The sequence below is a fragment of the Caloenas nicobarica genome, chromosome 1 (assembly GCF_036013445.1).
Source record: "Caloenas nicobarica isolate bCalNic1 chromosome 1, bCalNic1.hap1, whole genome shotgun sequence".
Taxonomy (NCBI): domain Eukaryota; kingdom Metazoa; phylum Chordata; class Aves; order Columbiformes; family Columbidae; genus Caloenas; species Caloenas nicobarica.
In genome coordinates, this window is record NC_088245.1 from 77,544,809 (window position 1) to 77,561,018 (window position 16,210).

A 16,210-nucleotide genomic window follows, 5' to 3' on the forward strand; every position below is an offset into this window, starting at 1 on the left:
AGGCATTGGACCAGGCTGCCCAGGGCAGTGGTGGAGTCACCATCCCTGGAGGTGTTTAAAAGGCATTTAGATGAGGTTCTTAGGGACATGGTTTAGTGCCAGAGTTAGGTTATGGTTGGACTTGATGATCCTGGGGGTCTCTTCCAACTGAAATGATTCTATGAAAAGAGTCTGGTCCCATTGTCCTGACACCCACCCTTGAGATATTTATAAGCATAAATAAGATCCCTTCTCAGCCTTCTCTTCTCCAGACTGAACAGACTCAGCTCTCTCAGGCTTAGACCCCTCATCAACTTTGTAGCCTGCCCCTGGACTCTCTCAAGTTATCTGAACCAAACTCAGTGCTGGTGCTCCATCCTGTCCCACATCACGCAGCAATTTGGAGAAGGGCTAGCCTTTTCTACATGCCGTGTGGACAGCAGCTCCAGCAGGAAGGAGGTGAGCTGATCCAACAGAGGACATGTACACCACAACCATGTCCATGGGTTCAAGGCACAGGCTGGGCTCCTGCTCCCTGGGGTGTATTGGAGGCGGAAAATATTGAAGGGGGCAAACAAGCTCTGCTGACGCTTTGTGTCACCCTGTAGGGATTGCATGACCTAAGTTGGACACTGAGGGTTTCCAGAGGAAACCATGCTCTGCACTTTTTTTTTTCCACGCAGAAATACATGATGCTGTTCCAAGGCACTGGAATTTTTTTTAAAGAAAAATATGAAGATAAATAAAAGAGTGAATCATTTCTACATGAGAATAAATTTTAAACCCAACAGTTTGACATTTGCATGCTAATAAAGAGAAAAATCTCTTATTTGCATAAACTCACAGCACAGATATTTGACCTACATTAAAAGTTTCTATATATTAAGTAAGGAAGGAAACTATAAATTCAGGATTAAGGCTGATTTAAGTCAATCTAGCTAATTCCAGCTATAATTTCAGCACACTGATTTGTGACCTTCATACTGTAATGCCTTGGCACAATGAGACATGTTCATGACAGAACATAAGCTTTTGTACTGTCAGTGATATGCCATATATGCACTCCCACAAACTTTCATTCACCTCATCTGGTAAGCCACAAAAATGCAAGTATTCTGCTAATTCCCTTTGAAAAAAAATGAACAGAAAAAAATCCGCAGAGCAGCATTGGAGCTGATATCCCTTTGTTATATTACTTTATAAGTCTGTTCAGACACTTGGGTAAATAAGGTCTGTGGTGACTTAAACATCCCAACATCACTTTTTATTTATATATTAAGCCTCATCCTGCCATAACCAACTTAGGCTTTTGGAAACACAGATACACAATCAGATCCAAACACCAAGATCTACTTATGGAAATTACTAAAGTCACAGCTTATATGTATTTTTAGAGATCACTATGATCCAACTGAATGGAATTTACATGTGCTCCTGCTATGTGTCCTTAATATCTTTAAGAAAACTGCAGAGAAAAGTCATTGTTCAAACAAAGCACACACTATCATTATTTTTTCTCTAAGGGAAATTATTTTAAGTGGAACTATTAAAGACTTTGTAACTGTGTTGCTATCCTTGCAGAATATTTTTTTCAGTTTGGGTAGCTGTTTGCCTGGCCCTGCTGGAATAAGATTAAACTATAAATTCTTGCTGCTTTGCTCCTCTGTGTTGTGCACTTACATTCTTTTCTAACTCACTAGACTCAACTTAAAAGCAGAGGTTGTGTACTTTGTGGTGCCTCTCCTTAGTCCATTTACAGGTACTTACAAAAAACTCGAATGTTAAAGGCAGGTCCAAACCAAATGTTAGCACTCAAAACATTCCAATTTTGAAAAAAAGGAAAATTCTGTTCATGTTTTAACTCTTCGGAGATGAGAGAAGTTCATAGTAGCCAGTATTAGGCAAACTTACTCTTCCTGCCTTGCAGCAATTCTTTAAACACACTCATCATGGTTTGAAACTTGCCTTGTCCTTGACCGTCGTGGTGCTGTGTGCACCAGCTGAACTGCCTCACTCAGCCACTTCGAGCAGCATTTTGACAGAGCACAGGAGAAAAACTACACTCTATTCAGCTGTGTCTGTGCGTGAGAGTCTGTGCAATCCCTCCACTTCATTTATTTGTAATCACTAAGCTATAATGGAAGACACCAAACACAATTACCAGCACATTCCCTTCTAAGCCTGAAGGTCTGCCCTCCAGGTATGGAAAATGGACCAAAACCAGGTAAATTAACAACGTGTCCCAGGAGTTTACCTGCTATAATGCCATCCATCTGCTCCAGCGCCGCAGCGAGCATGTCACTTGCATCACTCATCATCTTCTCTCTTCTCAGGGACAATCACCAGCTACACTATAAGAAGCAAGAAAATGCCAGTAAGCGTGAGTTGGATCCGGGGCCTCAAGTCTGCAATTCAATCTGCAGAAGAGAATTTAATTTCACTTCATGTTTTCTGAACTCAGACACCACTGTCACTGGACCAACACGAAGACCGGGGCCACGTGCTGACCACAACAAGAGTTGGAGGCCTTCATCACCAGGCATGAACTGGCATTAAAAAAAAAAAAAAAAAAAAAATCAAAGCACCAACTTGATGCTGGAGTTCCTACTGTTGGTCAGCCCATGGCCTGCTCAGCCCAAAAGGTCAATGTCACTGAAGGGTCACCCCATACAGCACCTCAGAAATCCCACATGGCACTTCAGGGAAGCTTGCACTGAAGACACAGGCCTTCTATGGCTAAGTCAGCAATAAACCACGTGTCTATCAGCTATATTTTTTCTCCACAAGAATTTGCTGGTATAGAAAAAGAGGATTCTGACCATTTGCCCAAGATTTCTGGATGTCTGACAATCCAGAAGTCCCGGGCATGCAATCATTTGCCTACAGGCACAATGTCTCAAACACCCAGGACTCACTGGAACATAGCATGCACGCACAGACTATCCCCCTGACAGCGTTGCTCCGAGCTTAGCAGAGATTCCTGCCGTAACGATGCCATCTGATCTTACCCTTAAAATTCCGAAAGCCAGAAGTGGTCCCCAGGGGAGCATTTCCAGCAGGGTCTGGAAAAGCGAACTGCCCGACGTGCTGCCCGGGCAGGTGAACCAGCAGACCCGAAATCCCGATGGGCTACAAGTTAAGCACACGCTTGGGTACTTTGCTGAAGTGGAGCTGCAGAGGTCAGGGGCGATCCCAATCCCTCCACCCCAGCACAATGGGCACATAGGCCACTGAAACAGCCCAGACTACCCTAGCTTTCATCTAGGACACGCGAGACTACTTCTGCTATAAATACAGCTAAGGAACAAAGCTAAACAAATACCAGGAAGGAAAACTCGCTTTAACCTTTTGCATACCCTGCCATTTGGTTTTTGTATTAGGCCGCAGCGCAGCTGACATTTGCCCCAACATAAGCAATTAGGAAAGTTGTTCACAGTGTCTCTGGCGTAAGGCCTGGAACACAGTCTACTAAAAAAAAAACCAAAACAAAAATTCATGTTATAAACCGAATTTTCCCTCTTAGGAATCACCTTATTGGTTTGACTGCCAGTTAGCTTTGCTGAAATTTCGGCCTTAAAATGCCAACATTTCATATTCCGTATCAAAACTTCTATTACATGAAGTAGGTCCAAACCTTAAGATAACTTTTGAATGACAGCACAGAGACTACTGCACTTTTAGGAAATGCCTTGCTTTATTATTTATTTGCCAGAGTCAGAAAAGCCAAGAGAAGTTTAAGAAGTAAAAATACTGTAAGTTAAGCTGTTGCAAATCTTAACATTCTAGTAGCATCATAACTGAAGACTCACAACCTTCAAGAAGGAAGCCGCTGATTTTAAAACACATGTCAATAGTAAACTTCAAGCAGTACAATACCTGCTATAATACACAGGTCATGCAAGATATTTGGTCCACTGCCTCTACACCTGATAATTAGCAGAAAACTCAGTTTTTGCAAACATATTCACTTGGGCAATTCTGAAGACAGTCTTGTCCTTTCTCCTTTAGGATTTCCTAGCTCTGATAACCAGGTCCTGCTCAAATATGGGTGTCTCCAAATGCAGTGTGAACAATCTGCATTGGATTTCCCTCTAAATGTAAAGATCACACAGAGAAACACTAAGGCTGCTGCTGCTGCTGCTGCTGCTGCTGCCCCAGACAAAACACTGATTCCTCACAGCTCTAAGTAGAAAAGCATCAACAAGGCAAAGCACCCACAAACCCAAACCAGCCAATTAATGTTTGGGAATCAGGAGTGCCCAGCATCTTCTCAGTGTGCATAAGCACCTCATGGGGGGAGTAAAGACGACAGAGCCAGACTTCTCAGTGGCATGACAGGAGGCAATGGGCACACATTAAAACATACGAAATTCCATTAATGCATTAAAAAGAAAATTTTAAAAAAATATTTTTAAAGGCTTAAAAAAGAAAAACCAACCCACAGCAGTTTTTAATGCAAGGATGGGAAGCACTGGAAAGAGTTGCCCTTTTGGGGTCTCCATCCTTGGAGCTACTCACAGCCTGACTGGACCCTGACTGGCACAGTCTGCCCTGGGCATCCCTGCTTTGGGTAGAGGGGTGGGCTGGAGACCTCCACAGGTGCCTTCTCACCTTGGCCATCAGTGAGCTCAGTGCAGCTAACGATCAAGCATTAAATACAGTATTGAGGAGGCTGCCTAGGAAAAGCTTACTGCAGGCTAAAAATGCGCTAAGGAACAGAGTGCTCCCTAATCACATTTGTTCACAGTCAACTCCTTGTTTCTCACCTTCTGTCTAGGAAAGACATTAACTGGGAGCAAGGAACTGCTAATTTACACTTGCATAATAAAGCCACGGCTCAGAGGCACAGAAAAAAATCACCATCTTGTGCGCTTCATCCAGGCACGACCACACCTCATGCTTCCAAAAAAAGCACTCCTTGCTCTTCCTGGACAAGGGTTTTGTTCATGGTTGTCAAAAATTCCTAAGAAAACTACTGACAAGAGCAGCAAGTGGCAGATTGTGGTACCAACAGCACCCAGGAGGCCTCCAGCATCTACCCCACTGTTACCTCTTCCTACCTCCAAGAAAATAGACGCGTCAGTCTGCACAGCACTTCTGCCACTGCTGCTGCAGAAGTAATGCTGCTGAGAGCAGCAGTGAGAGATTTTAAGATTAAATTTAGTGAAGCAAGCCTGTGCGAACACACATGTCCAAAAACCCTTCCACCACTCATGGAGCATCTGTCAGCAGCCTGGCCAAGCCTCCAGCTGAGAAACTTGGAGAGGTGAAATAGAAAACAAATAAAAAAAATAAAAAAAAAAAAAAAAAAAAAAGAACAAAAAGCCCCCAAGCCGAACAGCTGGAGATGATGCAACAAAATCCCATTTCCCCGGTTACTTGGTCCTAAAAGCAGTCATTGAAAGCTAGCTGGAACGGCACATGCTGCTCTGGCCACCTTCCCAGCGCAGTGCAGCACATCTAGCAGTCCGGAAGTAAAACCGCTGCAACAGAAAAGCACTGTTGGAGGTATCCTTGCCCCATAAGGGCACAGCATCACTTTTATTCCTTGCACACCATCACCAGCACATGGGGAACGGATGGGCAGGGAGGAAATCAAAGACCTCACACAGCAATGGACCGAAGCACAAAACTGTATGAAACAAGAAAAGGTAACAAACTGCAGGAGGAAGGGGGTGGAAAGGGGAAGTGCAGAGGGAGTCAAAGAAATGCAGTTATTAGGCAGAATTCGTAAATCAGCAGCCTTTGTGGATTACAGGAAAGCAGATAATACTGGAACACCAGTGGATCCATGGCTGCACCTACAGAAGGGCAGAGACCACCTCTGACTTCAAAAACTTTGAGAGGAGCCTGGGCCGACCACTAACACAGCAGATCTTTCCCAGTATCTTGCTTTGCTTTGCTTTGCATGGCTTTGGTCTAACAGAAATAAAACCTAACAGAAAACTCAAGGCTTCAAGTTTTTCTCTTGGCAGTGACTAAGGAAAACCACAGTCAGGTAACACGAATGAAAATCCATCTTGAAGAAGCTCAGTGGAGCTCCTTAGGAAAATAAGGAATAGCTAATATTTCAGATGATGTCAAGCGGTTTAAATTCCTTTCGTTCACAAAAGCAAAAAGGAGGAAAAAAAAAAAAAAGGAAAATCATCATTTTAACACAGATGGATCTATGACATGGCAGATGAATGAATGAGAAACCAAGATGCACACAAGAGACAGAGAGGCAGATGCATGAAATCCACCCCTGGCATAACGCCATCAAGAACCCACCTGGGAGGAAAGTACTGACAGCACCCCATCTGACAGACCATTTAAAATAAGTTTTCCCTTGCCTTCCAAGAAAACCACTACTTACCTTCCTCATTCCTTCAATGCATACACAATTGGTGCATGATGGGGTGGGGGGGTTGTTTTTACAGAAGCAAATCCCCCTTCTAGAGCTGTCAGCTGAATACCTTGCTTACGCCAGCAGGAACAAGCATCACTTCATCAAGGCTGTATTTACAATCCACCATTAAAAAAAATAAAAATAAAACACAAATGCAGCTATCTCCACTATCAGTTACAATTAATGTTATCACTAGCTGGCATTTCTACTCCACCCCTGGCCGTTACGGAGACGTAATTTGGTCTTACTTATTTTATGTCCCTTCCTCTGGTTTGAACACACCAGCTGGTTGCTAGGGCTATGCTGTTCACTTTTCAGTAGGTGGAGATTTTTTATTTTTATTTTTGAATGACATACAAACCCTCCGGCTACAGTGCTAGTGAAGATGTATTCCAAACGGCTTACAGAGAAAACAAAACACTGCCCTGCAAATAAATCCAAGGAAAGCTAGAAAAAAAACAGGGTGCTTTGTGAATGGGAACTGCAGTCTGCTGGATGCAAACAGAAAAGCTGCCTGAATATGGATTTCAAAATCAGATATATAAATAATATGGCAGACTTAAAAAAAAAAAAGTGCTTAAATATTTTACATATTTAGGAAATTATAGTTTCTCTACCCAGAGGCTCTTTTTCCTAGATCAAACAACACATGCAGAGGCATCTAGAAGCAACATCTTCAAGCCTTTTATTTTTTTATTTTGGGGTGGTCTCAGTCTGGACATCTACCTGCAAAACACAGCACGCTTTAAAACCCAGAGGTTCACACGGCTGAGGAGAATCGGGTGCCTGATAGCAGGTCTGAAGGCCAAAAGAACACATCATGCCCCCCGCGTAACCCCTCTGGGGAAGGGCACAGCCTGGCCTTCCATCCCACTCGCCGTCCTCTGCCCACATGCTCTGCAAACGCTCAGTGTTTGGAAAGAAGCATCAGCTACAGATTATGATATGATGCAATAAGACGGATGACTTGAGTTTCCCAGCTCTCCCATTCCTACATAATGTTCCTTAAATCAGAACATTTCGATACACAGGAATGAGAAATCTTGATTAGGGTTTGTTCCTGAGAGGTGTAGAGAATAAATAAAAGGACCCCCAGGAACAGGTTGTTACCCCAAAGGAGTCTACCACAAAAATACAGTTTAAAAGGTAACAAACTGCAGACATCTTTTACAGGGGAGGCAGAGGAAGAGAACCTGTTCTACAGTAAAAGACCCCAAATTTCACCTCGCTGTCAAAATTAATGTCCCTGCATTCTCAGTCTTACACATGAGACAGCTGTGAGAAGTCTGAAACACCTTCCGGATTCATCTCTCTCAGCTTGAAACACGGAAACAACACATCCTTACCAATTAATTTTAGAAGGTAAAACTCTATTTCATGCAGATAAATGCAGTTTCAGACACATTATCACATCTATCTGTGCTTTTTCTGGCTGGCCAGAAGAGAAACATGAACACACAAAGACTTATTTGCAAAATACATTTAAATCGCAAATAAAAAGGGCTTCAAACAAATTCAGTCTAAATCTTTGGCACAATTTCTCACGGGATGTTTTGAAGATACTCAACTATAGCGCCACCAGTCAGTAGCATTTTAACACGTAATAATGAATACATTCAGCTAATTTACACTAGGATTCATTAACATTTCTTGTAATACTAAAAAAGACTCCATTTCATACCTTCCAGGCCTGAAAGAAGAAACTAAAAAAGAAAATGGAGTCTTGTTGAATATATTGCTCCGGTGTTTTGCAAGAGAAGAGCAAATGAAATTGGAAAAGTAAAATTAGGAAATGCTGGAAAAAATCTTAATGGGAATATAAGCAGAGAAATATCTTAGCATGAGACAGGGACAGGAAACTAGTTTGGTCCTGAACATGTTTTGAGCTATGCAATTCAGACATCGTCCCCCTTTCCCGAGGAGAGGCCCTGGGTGCCACACGTAGGCAGGTACCTCTGCTCAGGTCCCTCCCAGGCATGGGGACACCCTCCTGGCAGCTCCTCCTGGCAGGCACCCCGCACTCTTACCCCACAATGGCCGAACAGACATTACACACAGGTCAAAGCAAGGAGAACTGGCGAGACCAAGGACATCCTCTGGATGGTCCTTCATAAAAATCACAGAATGGTTTGGGTTGGAAGAGACCTTAAAGATCATCTAGTTCCACTCCCCTGCCATGGGCAGGGACACCTTCCACTAGACCAAAGCCCCATCCAGCCCGGCCTTGAACAATTCCAGGGATGGGGCATCTACCACCTCTCTGGGCAGCCTATTCCTATGTCTCACCACCCTCATGGTGAAGAATTTCTTCCTTATATCTAATCCAAATCTACCCTCTTTCAGCTTAAAGCCATTAGCCCTTGTCTTATCACCACACGGCCTTGTAGGAAGTCCCTCTCCAGCTTTCTTGTAGGCCCCCTTTAGGTACTAGAAGGCTGCTATAAGGTCTCCCTGGAGCCTTTTCTTCTCCAGGCTGAACAAGCCCGACTCTTTCAAGTACAGCTACAAGGAGCCCCATCCTCGAAGCAGGAGCCAGGTGGGACCAGGCCCAGGGCTCCATCAGCCTGCAGGCTCAGGACCCTCCAAGAGCTCAATGCTCAACCATGCGAAAAGGATAAACGTTATTATGAAGAAAAATAACCAAAACGTTGGCAAAGGCTTACTTAAACTGATAGTGTCTGTTTATTTTATATATAAAAATAAATTTCTTCTTGAATTTGCTGAACTCTAGTCAATGACATCAAAGCAACACTGTTCTCATATTAAGCAGGACTACAAAAAAGCAACCAGTGTCCCTTTATTCCCTAACTCTAGATTCTTTCTTTGTTCCCTGAATTTCATTATTTCTTTATTATACAACAAACATTATTTATTTCCTTCAACTGATAAAAATTAATGAAGCACACTGAGAATGAAAGCCTAACCCACAGTATGTAAGAAATGTCTGGAGATAAAATGTATCAAGCCATAGAAAAGACTTTAAAGTATTTTAAGAGCATAAAGCACAAAAGTCCTTCCAAGATATAGTTGTTTATACCTGGGAAAGAACTTACCTCACATCACGCCACAACTTTTATTACCAACCAGCTTAGTTGTGTTCTGCACTTTGCCTTAAAACTTGTTAGATACATTAGTCGTGATGCAAAAGCTAAGCCTCGGCAAGATAAGCATCCTTCAGGTACTTGGACAGAGAGGTATACACAGCAAACAGCTTATATTAAAACCCCAGGTCTCTGAGGTTTATGGCTTAGATTCACATCCAGTTACAAAACAAACCATTTAGTTTGGTCTGCAGTATTGAAATAATTCTGGTTGTTTCTCTCTGCTACCCTATTCTCCAGCAGCTCTTTTTTTGTTGTTGTAACTGAAAGGAATTAAAAAAACAGAGCAGGTGACAAGTTATGTTGTTTTGTGATGCACAAGAGAGCTCTGTGGTCACTGGATGACACAGAGGCAGCCAGAGCAGCAGCCCCTTACCTGCAAAGCAGACGAGTAATGCAAATACCTGTCTGCAGACACTCTCCAGACTCACTTTCATTCTTAAGACACAAGCAATCCGAGGTCAAATGGAGACTTGCAAAAAAACCCCACAGATACAATTCACTTTAGACTGTTCACATGTTTTACTGGTTAACTATTTAGTAAATGCTTTCAACTACTCACCTTGGAGAGTTTGAGAAATCAATATGTTGTTTTCTCACATGTTTTGCTTGGGTCCACTGATTAGAAAAACAATTGCAATATTCATTCCTCGCTCCCAGACTGCTAAAGCAAGCAAGGAAATGCCTCACATTCCCCAGCAACATGTTATCGACAGGCTGTGGCCACACAGGCTACAAAACAAAAGAGGCACTGTTGGGTAAGAGTCTAAAAGGTAGCTCTTCAAAATGCCTTAAGAACCATCAAATCCTGACCAGAGACCCATGTTTAGATCAAATTTCATAGATTGCGCAGCTTTATTTTAATGGGCTGGATCCGAAGACCAAATTCACAAACTTCCAAATTTGAAAGGGTTCAGCTTTGGATTTTGGACGTTCAGGTCTAGGAGTTTCTAGATCCACAGTTTCAGTGTTGTCACTACACAAAGCAAAAGTAGAGGGTACCCACCATCAAAAGCCCAGAACGTAAATATATTTAGCTTGAACTGTATTTTCACGTTTAACTACCAACTACCCATAAAGAGCAAAAGAAAAAAACAATAGTTTGTAGTACTGCAGCATCAGCTGTTACATGGGGAAAATTTTCATATAAAGTCCCAGCATTAGATCCTTACCCTTCTATCTGCTGCCAATTTTGTTATCTTAAGATTTATTTTTTCAGAAGGAATATGCAAAAGAAGAGCGGGATATCTGAAGTATATGCCTTGTGTGTGAAGATACTTCACAGTTTTTTAAAGACTCATGGTATCTGAGAACTTGAGGTTGCCAGTACAACCATTGCAATACTGATAGACTAATAATCCCCTGATACAGCATGATTCAACATCTCTTCCTTCTTAGAAATTTAAAAATTGAGCAGGGCAAAATTCAACATGGTTGAAGACTTTCTTCTTTTTTTTTTTTTTCCCCTCATGTAACAGGACAGGACTAAATTTTAAACAGAAAAATTTAGGGGGGGGGGGAAGTGAAAGACAAGAAATTGTGTGCCAATTTTCACTTTGGCTTTGTCTTGCTCACCTCAGAAACATGCAGATCTTTGCATTTTCTTTCCTTCTAAACTACAGCCCTTTGTCAATAGCTCACGCTGGAGCTTTGCCAACAGCTTATGTTTAGGTAGCACACTTGGGAATCTGAGAGAGTCTACATCAAGAAAACCTGCTTTAGGCAGCACGTGACCTTAATCACTATTAAAAATGGACCTTCTACCTTTGGGATGCATGGAATATCAGATGCAGGTACCGTGCCTTTCAAAACACAGACTTCAAATCTTCAATTAGTTCTCAGCTGTGAATAGTCCCAAGTAGTTCACGTGCAAAACACATCCTGAAACTTCCACGTGTTCTCATCAATGAGAAGCCAAAGGTGAACATAATCACACCTCTGTGCTTTGACAACTGCCACGCGTGCAATCCCACCGCCGGTCACAGCAGCCACAGACAAGGGCCCTAGACAGCAATGAACCACCCAGCTGCAGAACAAGGAGATGCCTCTTGCCCAGGATGCTCCTCACCTTCTTTCGGGACCATCCTCCCCCTCCTCCGGGACACAGCCTGCACTTGCTGCCCCAGCTGCACAGCCGCTCATTCAAGCCCAGGGTGCAGAAGGGGCACTCACAGCCGTGGCTCTTTCCCAGCATTGCTGTCCCACACCAGTAATGTCCTCTCAACCAGCTTCTGTCCCCCAAGTCCCTTCCCAGGATACAACCTCCAGCCCCTAGGACATCACAGCCCCAAGTCTGACAACCAGGGATTTCAATAACGCTGGAGTAAGCAAAGCTCTTTTTTTTTTTTTTTTTTTAAATTTCAGCTAGGAGCAGAGTGCTGTTGATTTTGTCTTGCTTTTTCAACACTGAAGCTTCGGTGCCAAGAGATGAAGGACAAAAGCTATGCGCTCTCAGTTCAAGGAAAGAGTCCTTCTATTCTCTTCCAAATGCTGCACCGGTGAGTAGCAAGCAAACCAATCCCCTGTGAAAAAACCATCACTACAGTGCAACTCTAAGGAGCCATATGCCATCCATACCACTGCCTAACACTCAGCATTGCTTGGCTTGGGAGCTGCATGTCCTGCCTGCCCCTGGGCCAGCCCCACTCCTCAGCACAAAGGGAATTTGGCAGCTGGGGACAGAAACCAGCTCTCTTGCTGCCCACTCCTTTTTCATGAAAGCCCACAGTCAGTTCTTCAGGGTAGAGACGTTGTCTTCTACACCCCGTCTCAAGCTCTCCTCCTTTTGTCAGACCAACACCTCCTCACCACCCCTTGCAGAAAGACGTGTTCCTGCCCTGGTGCCCTTTGGCCTCCAGCACCACTCAAGGCTAAAAAACCTCAGAGGTGCAGGGGCTGAGCTGTGCCTGGGGCTCAGCTGTGCCTGGGGCTCAGAGGAGCTGACAAAAGAAAGATATCAGTGCTAGGGGAACGGTAACCATGTTGGGGCGGGCTTGGAGGGCTACAGAGATATTACAGTCCTGGGGTACAGGTGATGCTGAAGGGCAGCAAGGTTGTGACCAGCAAGGTGGAGGGAGGCAGCAGGTCAGCACCAAGCCAGAGCTGTCCTTCTTAAGGAACAGAGCATGGAACAAACCCAGTTCCAACCCTACCATCTTCCCTTTCTTCTTGCAGCAGGAAGAGGAAGGAAGCTGGGAAGAAAGGAGGCGGTCAAGGAAAAGGGGGCTTCTTTCCATGTCTTCTCCCGTAAGAGAGAAAGACCTAGGGATGGGAGCAGCCATTCCCTATCCTGTGGCCAAGCACCTTGTGCATAAGTAAGAGGGGGAAATATCCCACCCATCACCCATGGCCCCATCAGCAAGATGAGCTTTACAACAAGAAGATTCAGCTCATGAGATGAAGAAAAATCTTAGCAGTCAGAAACTTGAGACATACTTGCATCAAAGCATGCCCAACTGGGGACAGAATTGCAGCTGCTACAAACCCACCTAGATTTCTGTGGGATAACAAGGTTACTGAGACTGAGTTTACTTGCTACAGATGATTTGCTAAGTGCGATATTTTTTTTTATTGTGTAGGACAATGCAAAATACCTGTTTCATTAGATATAGCAATAAACTGTGGTTTATTACTGACCTTCCTAACAGTAGGCTCCCTTTAGTAGACAGAGCTATAATGCACTAAAATGGAGAATAAGACAACTTTTAAGAGCGGTGCAAGAAAGTTCACAACCCAGTTGCAGCAGTACAGTGCAAGCACACCTACCGACCACCTGGTTTGGGTACCCAGAGCAGTCTCACCAAAGCAAGGGGCTGCAAAGCTTTCTCAGACAACAGGACAAGCAGTGGATAAGGTAGCACACATCACTTTGTTGCTGCTCAGGTCAGCAGTGTCATGATCCAAGTCAATGAGTCTGAAGCAAACATAGGTGTGGCTAAATCACAGAACAAGAATAATGTAGAAATACTGTCCTGTGCAAGAGCTGAATTGCCCCTCTCCATTATTAAGTATCTGCAACGTGTTTAAGCTAGCGTAGAACTCTGATACGCCAGTCAGGTTTACAGACTCTGCTGGAAAGCCAGTTTTACATCACAAACCTTGCAATATCCAATTTCTTCCCAAACTCGAGATCTTATAATATAAAAAAGAAGTAATTCCACTAAGATCTTAGTTTTCATTAAGAAAGAAAAAAATATTACTGAACCACATGGTTGCTGAAGGAAGTTTGATGTGATCTGAGAATATCCTGAAAGTTTGAGCACAGGAAGCCCCTTATTTGACATGTAATATAGTAAGGCATAGAAGGGACGTGGATGGGGGAAGCAGGATCATCTGACTTTTTTTTCAAGTCTGTGACAGAGGAAAAAAAAAAAAAAAACAAACAACAGTTTAGGCTGCTTAACTGTTTCCCTTCCCTCAACCTACAGATGTAATTAGAATAAAGCTTCAAAAACAATACAAGTAATTTAATACTATTTTAATTAAAAGATGTTTTTATAACATAAAAAGATCAAAAGTAACCTCACTGCGGTTTCATTGCTGGAAAAAGTGTTTCATTTTAGGAAAAAGTGGTTCTAGTGTAACTTCATATGTTTCTAACTTTCCAAAGCCCCACTGTAACAAAAGACGGCAAGGGTGGAACAAAACATCTAGGATTTAAAGCTCTGCCTAACCCATGATTTATACACATCTAATTAGCTCCTCCTGCACACACACACACCCCCTTGAGCTCTGGGAACTGCCACTATAGTTCCTGCAATTAAAAACTTCAGTGCCAGAATCCTTGTTTGCCAAGAGGAAAAACAACCACCTCCTCCTCCAGCACAGCCGGGCGTGTTCTTACAGGAGCGGATGCCCAACTACGAGAAGCTCAGATCCAACATCTGCACTCTCCCAAAGTTCAAGATATTTATTAGAAATCTGTAATCTACCAGCCTGTTGCCTCCCAAGGACCTTCACGGCCCTACTCCAGCAGAGTGACCCAGGCAAATCAGAAGTTTGGGGAGCTTAACACACCGTGGTTTTACTTAGCCGTGCCCAGGGCTCTCTCCTGGACATGGGGAGCAAGTCTCATGCTGTGGCAGCATCACACTCTGGTTTCCCCATCAGAGACTATCTCAGCTTCTTACTGTGCCATGGACATTGGCAACGCAGACAGGTGAGTGAAGGACCGCTCACCTGCCACGATGTGAAATTAAAACTAGTACAGAACAGTTCAATGCATGCCAAATGGCAACACTCATAATGTTCTGGATGAATTAATAACCCTTAGTATTTCCATACAAATGTTCAAGATAAAACTTCAAAAACCTCGAGGGATCAGATACACTTTTAATGTTACATTTCTTTGAAGTACTTTCCCTTTGTATTTCAACAACACTTCAAAGTTTTCCTACTTACATATAAATCAAATTAGATATCTGATGCTAAAAGAAGCAGGCATTAAAAGTGTTTCACACTTTCCCAACCTTTGGGTGGGGAGTAAAACTCAGTCTTGTAGAAGGGCCTACATTAACTGAATGCAGATTTTCACTCCACCAGCTGATAGAGTTCAGGTATCAAAGGTCAAATAGAAACAGGGTACAGCCCCAGTCCCACCTGCAGCTGAAGATCCTGGTCCTAATGAGCAGCACAGGTTTAACCTGCAGCATGCACAAATAGTCTTGCTGACATCAAGAGGGATCAATGGAAGTGCCTGGTCCTTGAAGATCGCTGGAAGGAAAAGGCTGTTCATGGGATAACCAAAGGTCCACCTGTACTAACAAAGTGAGCTGATCACCTTCAGTGGTTTTCTTCGGGGACAAGAGAAGAACTTAACAGGACTCCCAGAACACTGCCAATGTTGCCAGTGAAAGGGGAAGGGGGTGGCTGGCAAGTTGTACTGAAATACAACTGTGTTTTTGTGCCTTGACCAAGGACTTCACTGGACAAGCTCAAAAAGAAGGTCCTAGAATTTGTCCACACTTTGTATTACCATGTCAAAAAAAAAATGCCAGAACCAAAGATAAGTAAACAAATCATGACACTTTCTCATGATCACCATGAACTAGCAGCTTCCTCAGCAACCATGTGAACATCTGGTGCCAAATCCTTCGTGGTATATCCAGTATAACTCCTGGACCTCCATGTATAAGTCTCACTTGTTCTCAAGCATTGAAGAAGTTTTACAAGTTTGATCCTTGCTTCATACATAATAGATCTATAGAAATAACTCTTTCTTTCTTTTAAAACTATTACCTCTATTTCCCTTTGTTAAGGCTGAATATTTTTCATGTGCCTACTGAGCCATCACTGGAGGGACTATTTCCAGGGGTTTATATTTAGCTTTGAAGCACTGCAGATTTTGTTTCCCTGGCTAAAGTTAGGATGGGATCCTCCCTTAGAGGAGGATCTTACTCTGCTGAACGGAAAGAAAGCACTGAGACAGTCTAGTCTGGGCTTGCAGAAGACACTGATAATGCCAAGTCCCTAACTACAATGATCCTGCTGTGTAAAAAGGAAAAAGTAAACCCTAAACTGGCAAGAATGTTTACATATACCATAGACCCACAGCTTCAGCCCTGTTTAGGAAAAGAAACATTGCTTATTTCAGGATATAAATTATCATACATCTTCATGCAGGGGTCCTGTCATAGCATGGCTTCCTCCTGGGGACAGCTCATAATTTATTTATGACCGTATGGCAACAGCCTTCAGCAGAGGCATTTAAGGAGCTATGGGAGGTTGCCTCTCCAGCCACCAG

General features: G+C 43.2%; 1 protein-coding gene across 10 annotated transcripts in view; it reads right to left on the reverse strand.

Annotated features, from left to right (window-relative positions):
• PPFIBP1 (PPFIA binding protein 1) overlaps positions 1-16,210 on the reverse strand; it is a 116,761-nt gene that overhangs the window by 51,679 nt on the left and 48,872 nt on the right. For all 10 annotated transcript variants that reach the window (XM_065636606.1, XM_065636599.1, XM_065636616.1 and 7 more), the window contains exon 2: positions 2,234-2,330. In XM_065636606.1, the coding sequence (XP_065492678.1) occupies positions 2,234-2,297 (64 nt within the window). In that variant the 5' untranslated portion in view covers positions 2,298-2,330. The remainder of the gene's footprint in view (positions 1-2,233; positions 2,331-16,210) is intronic.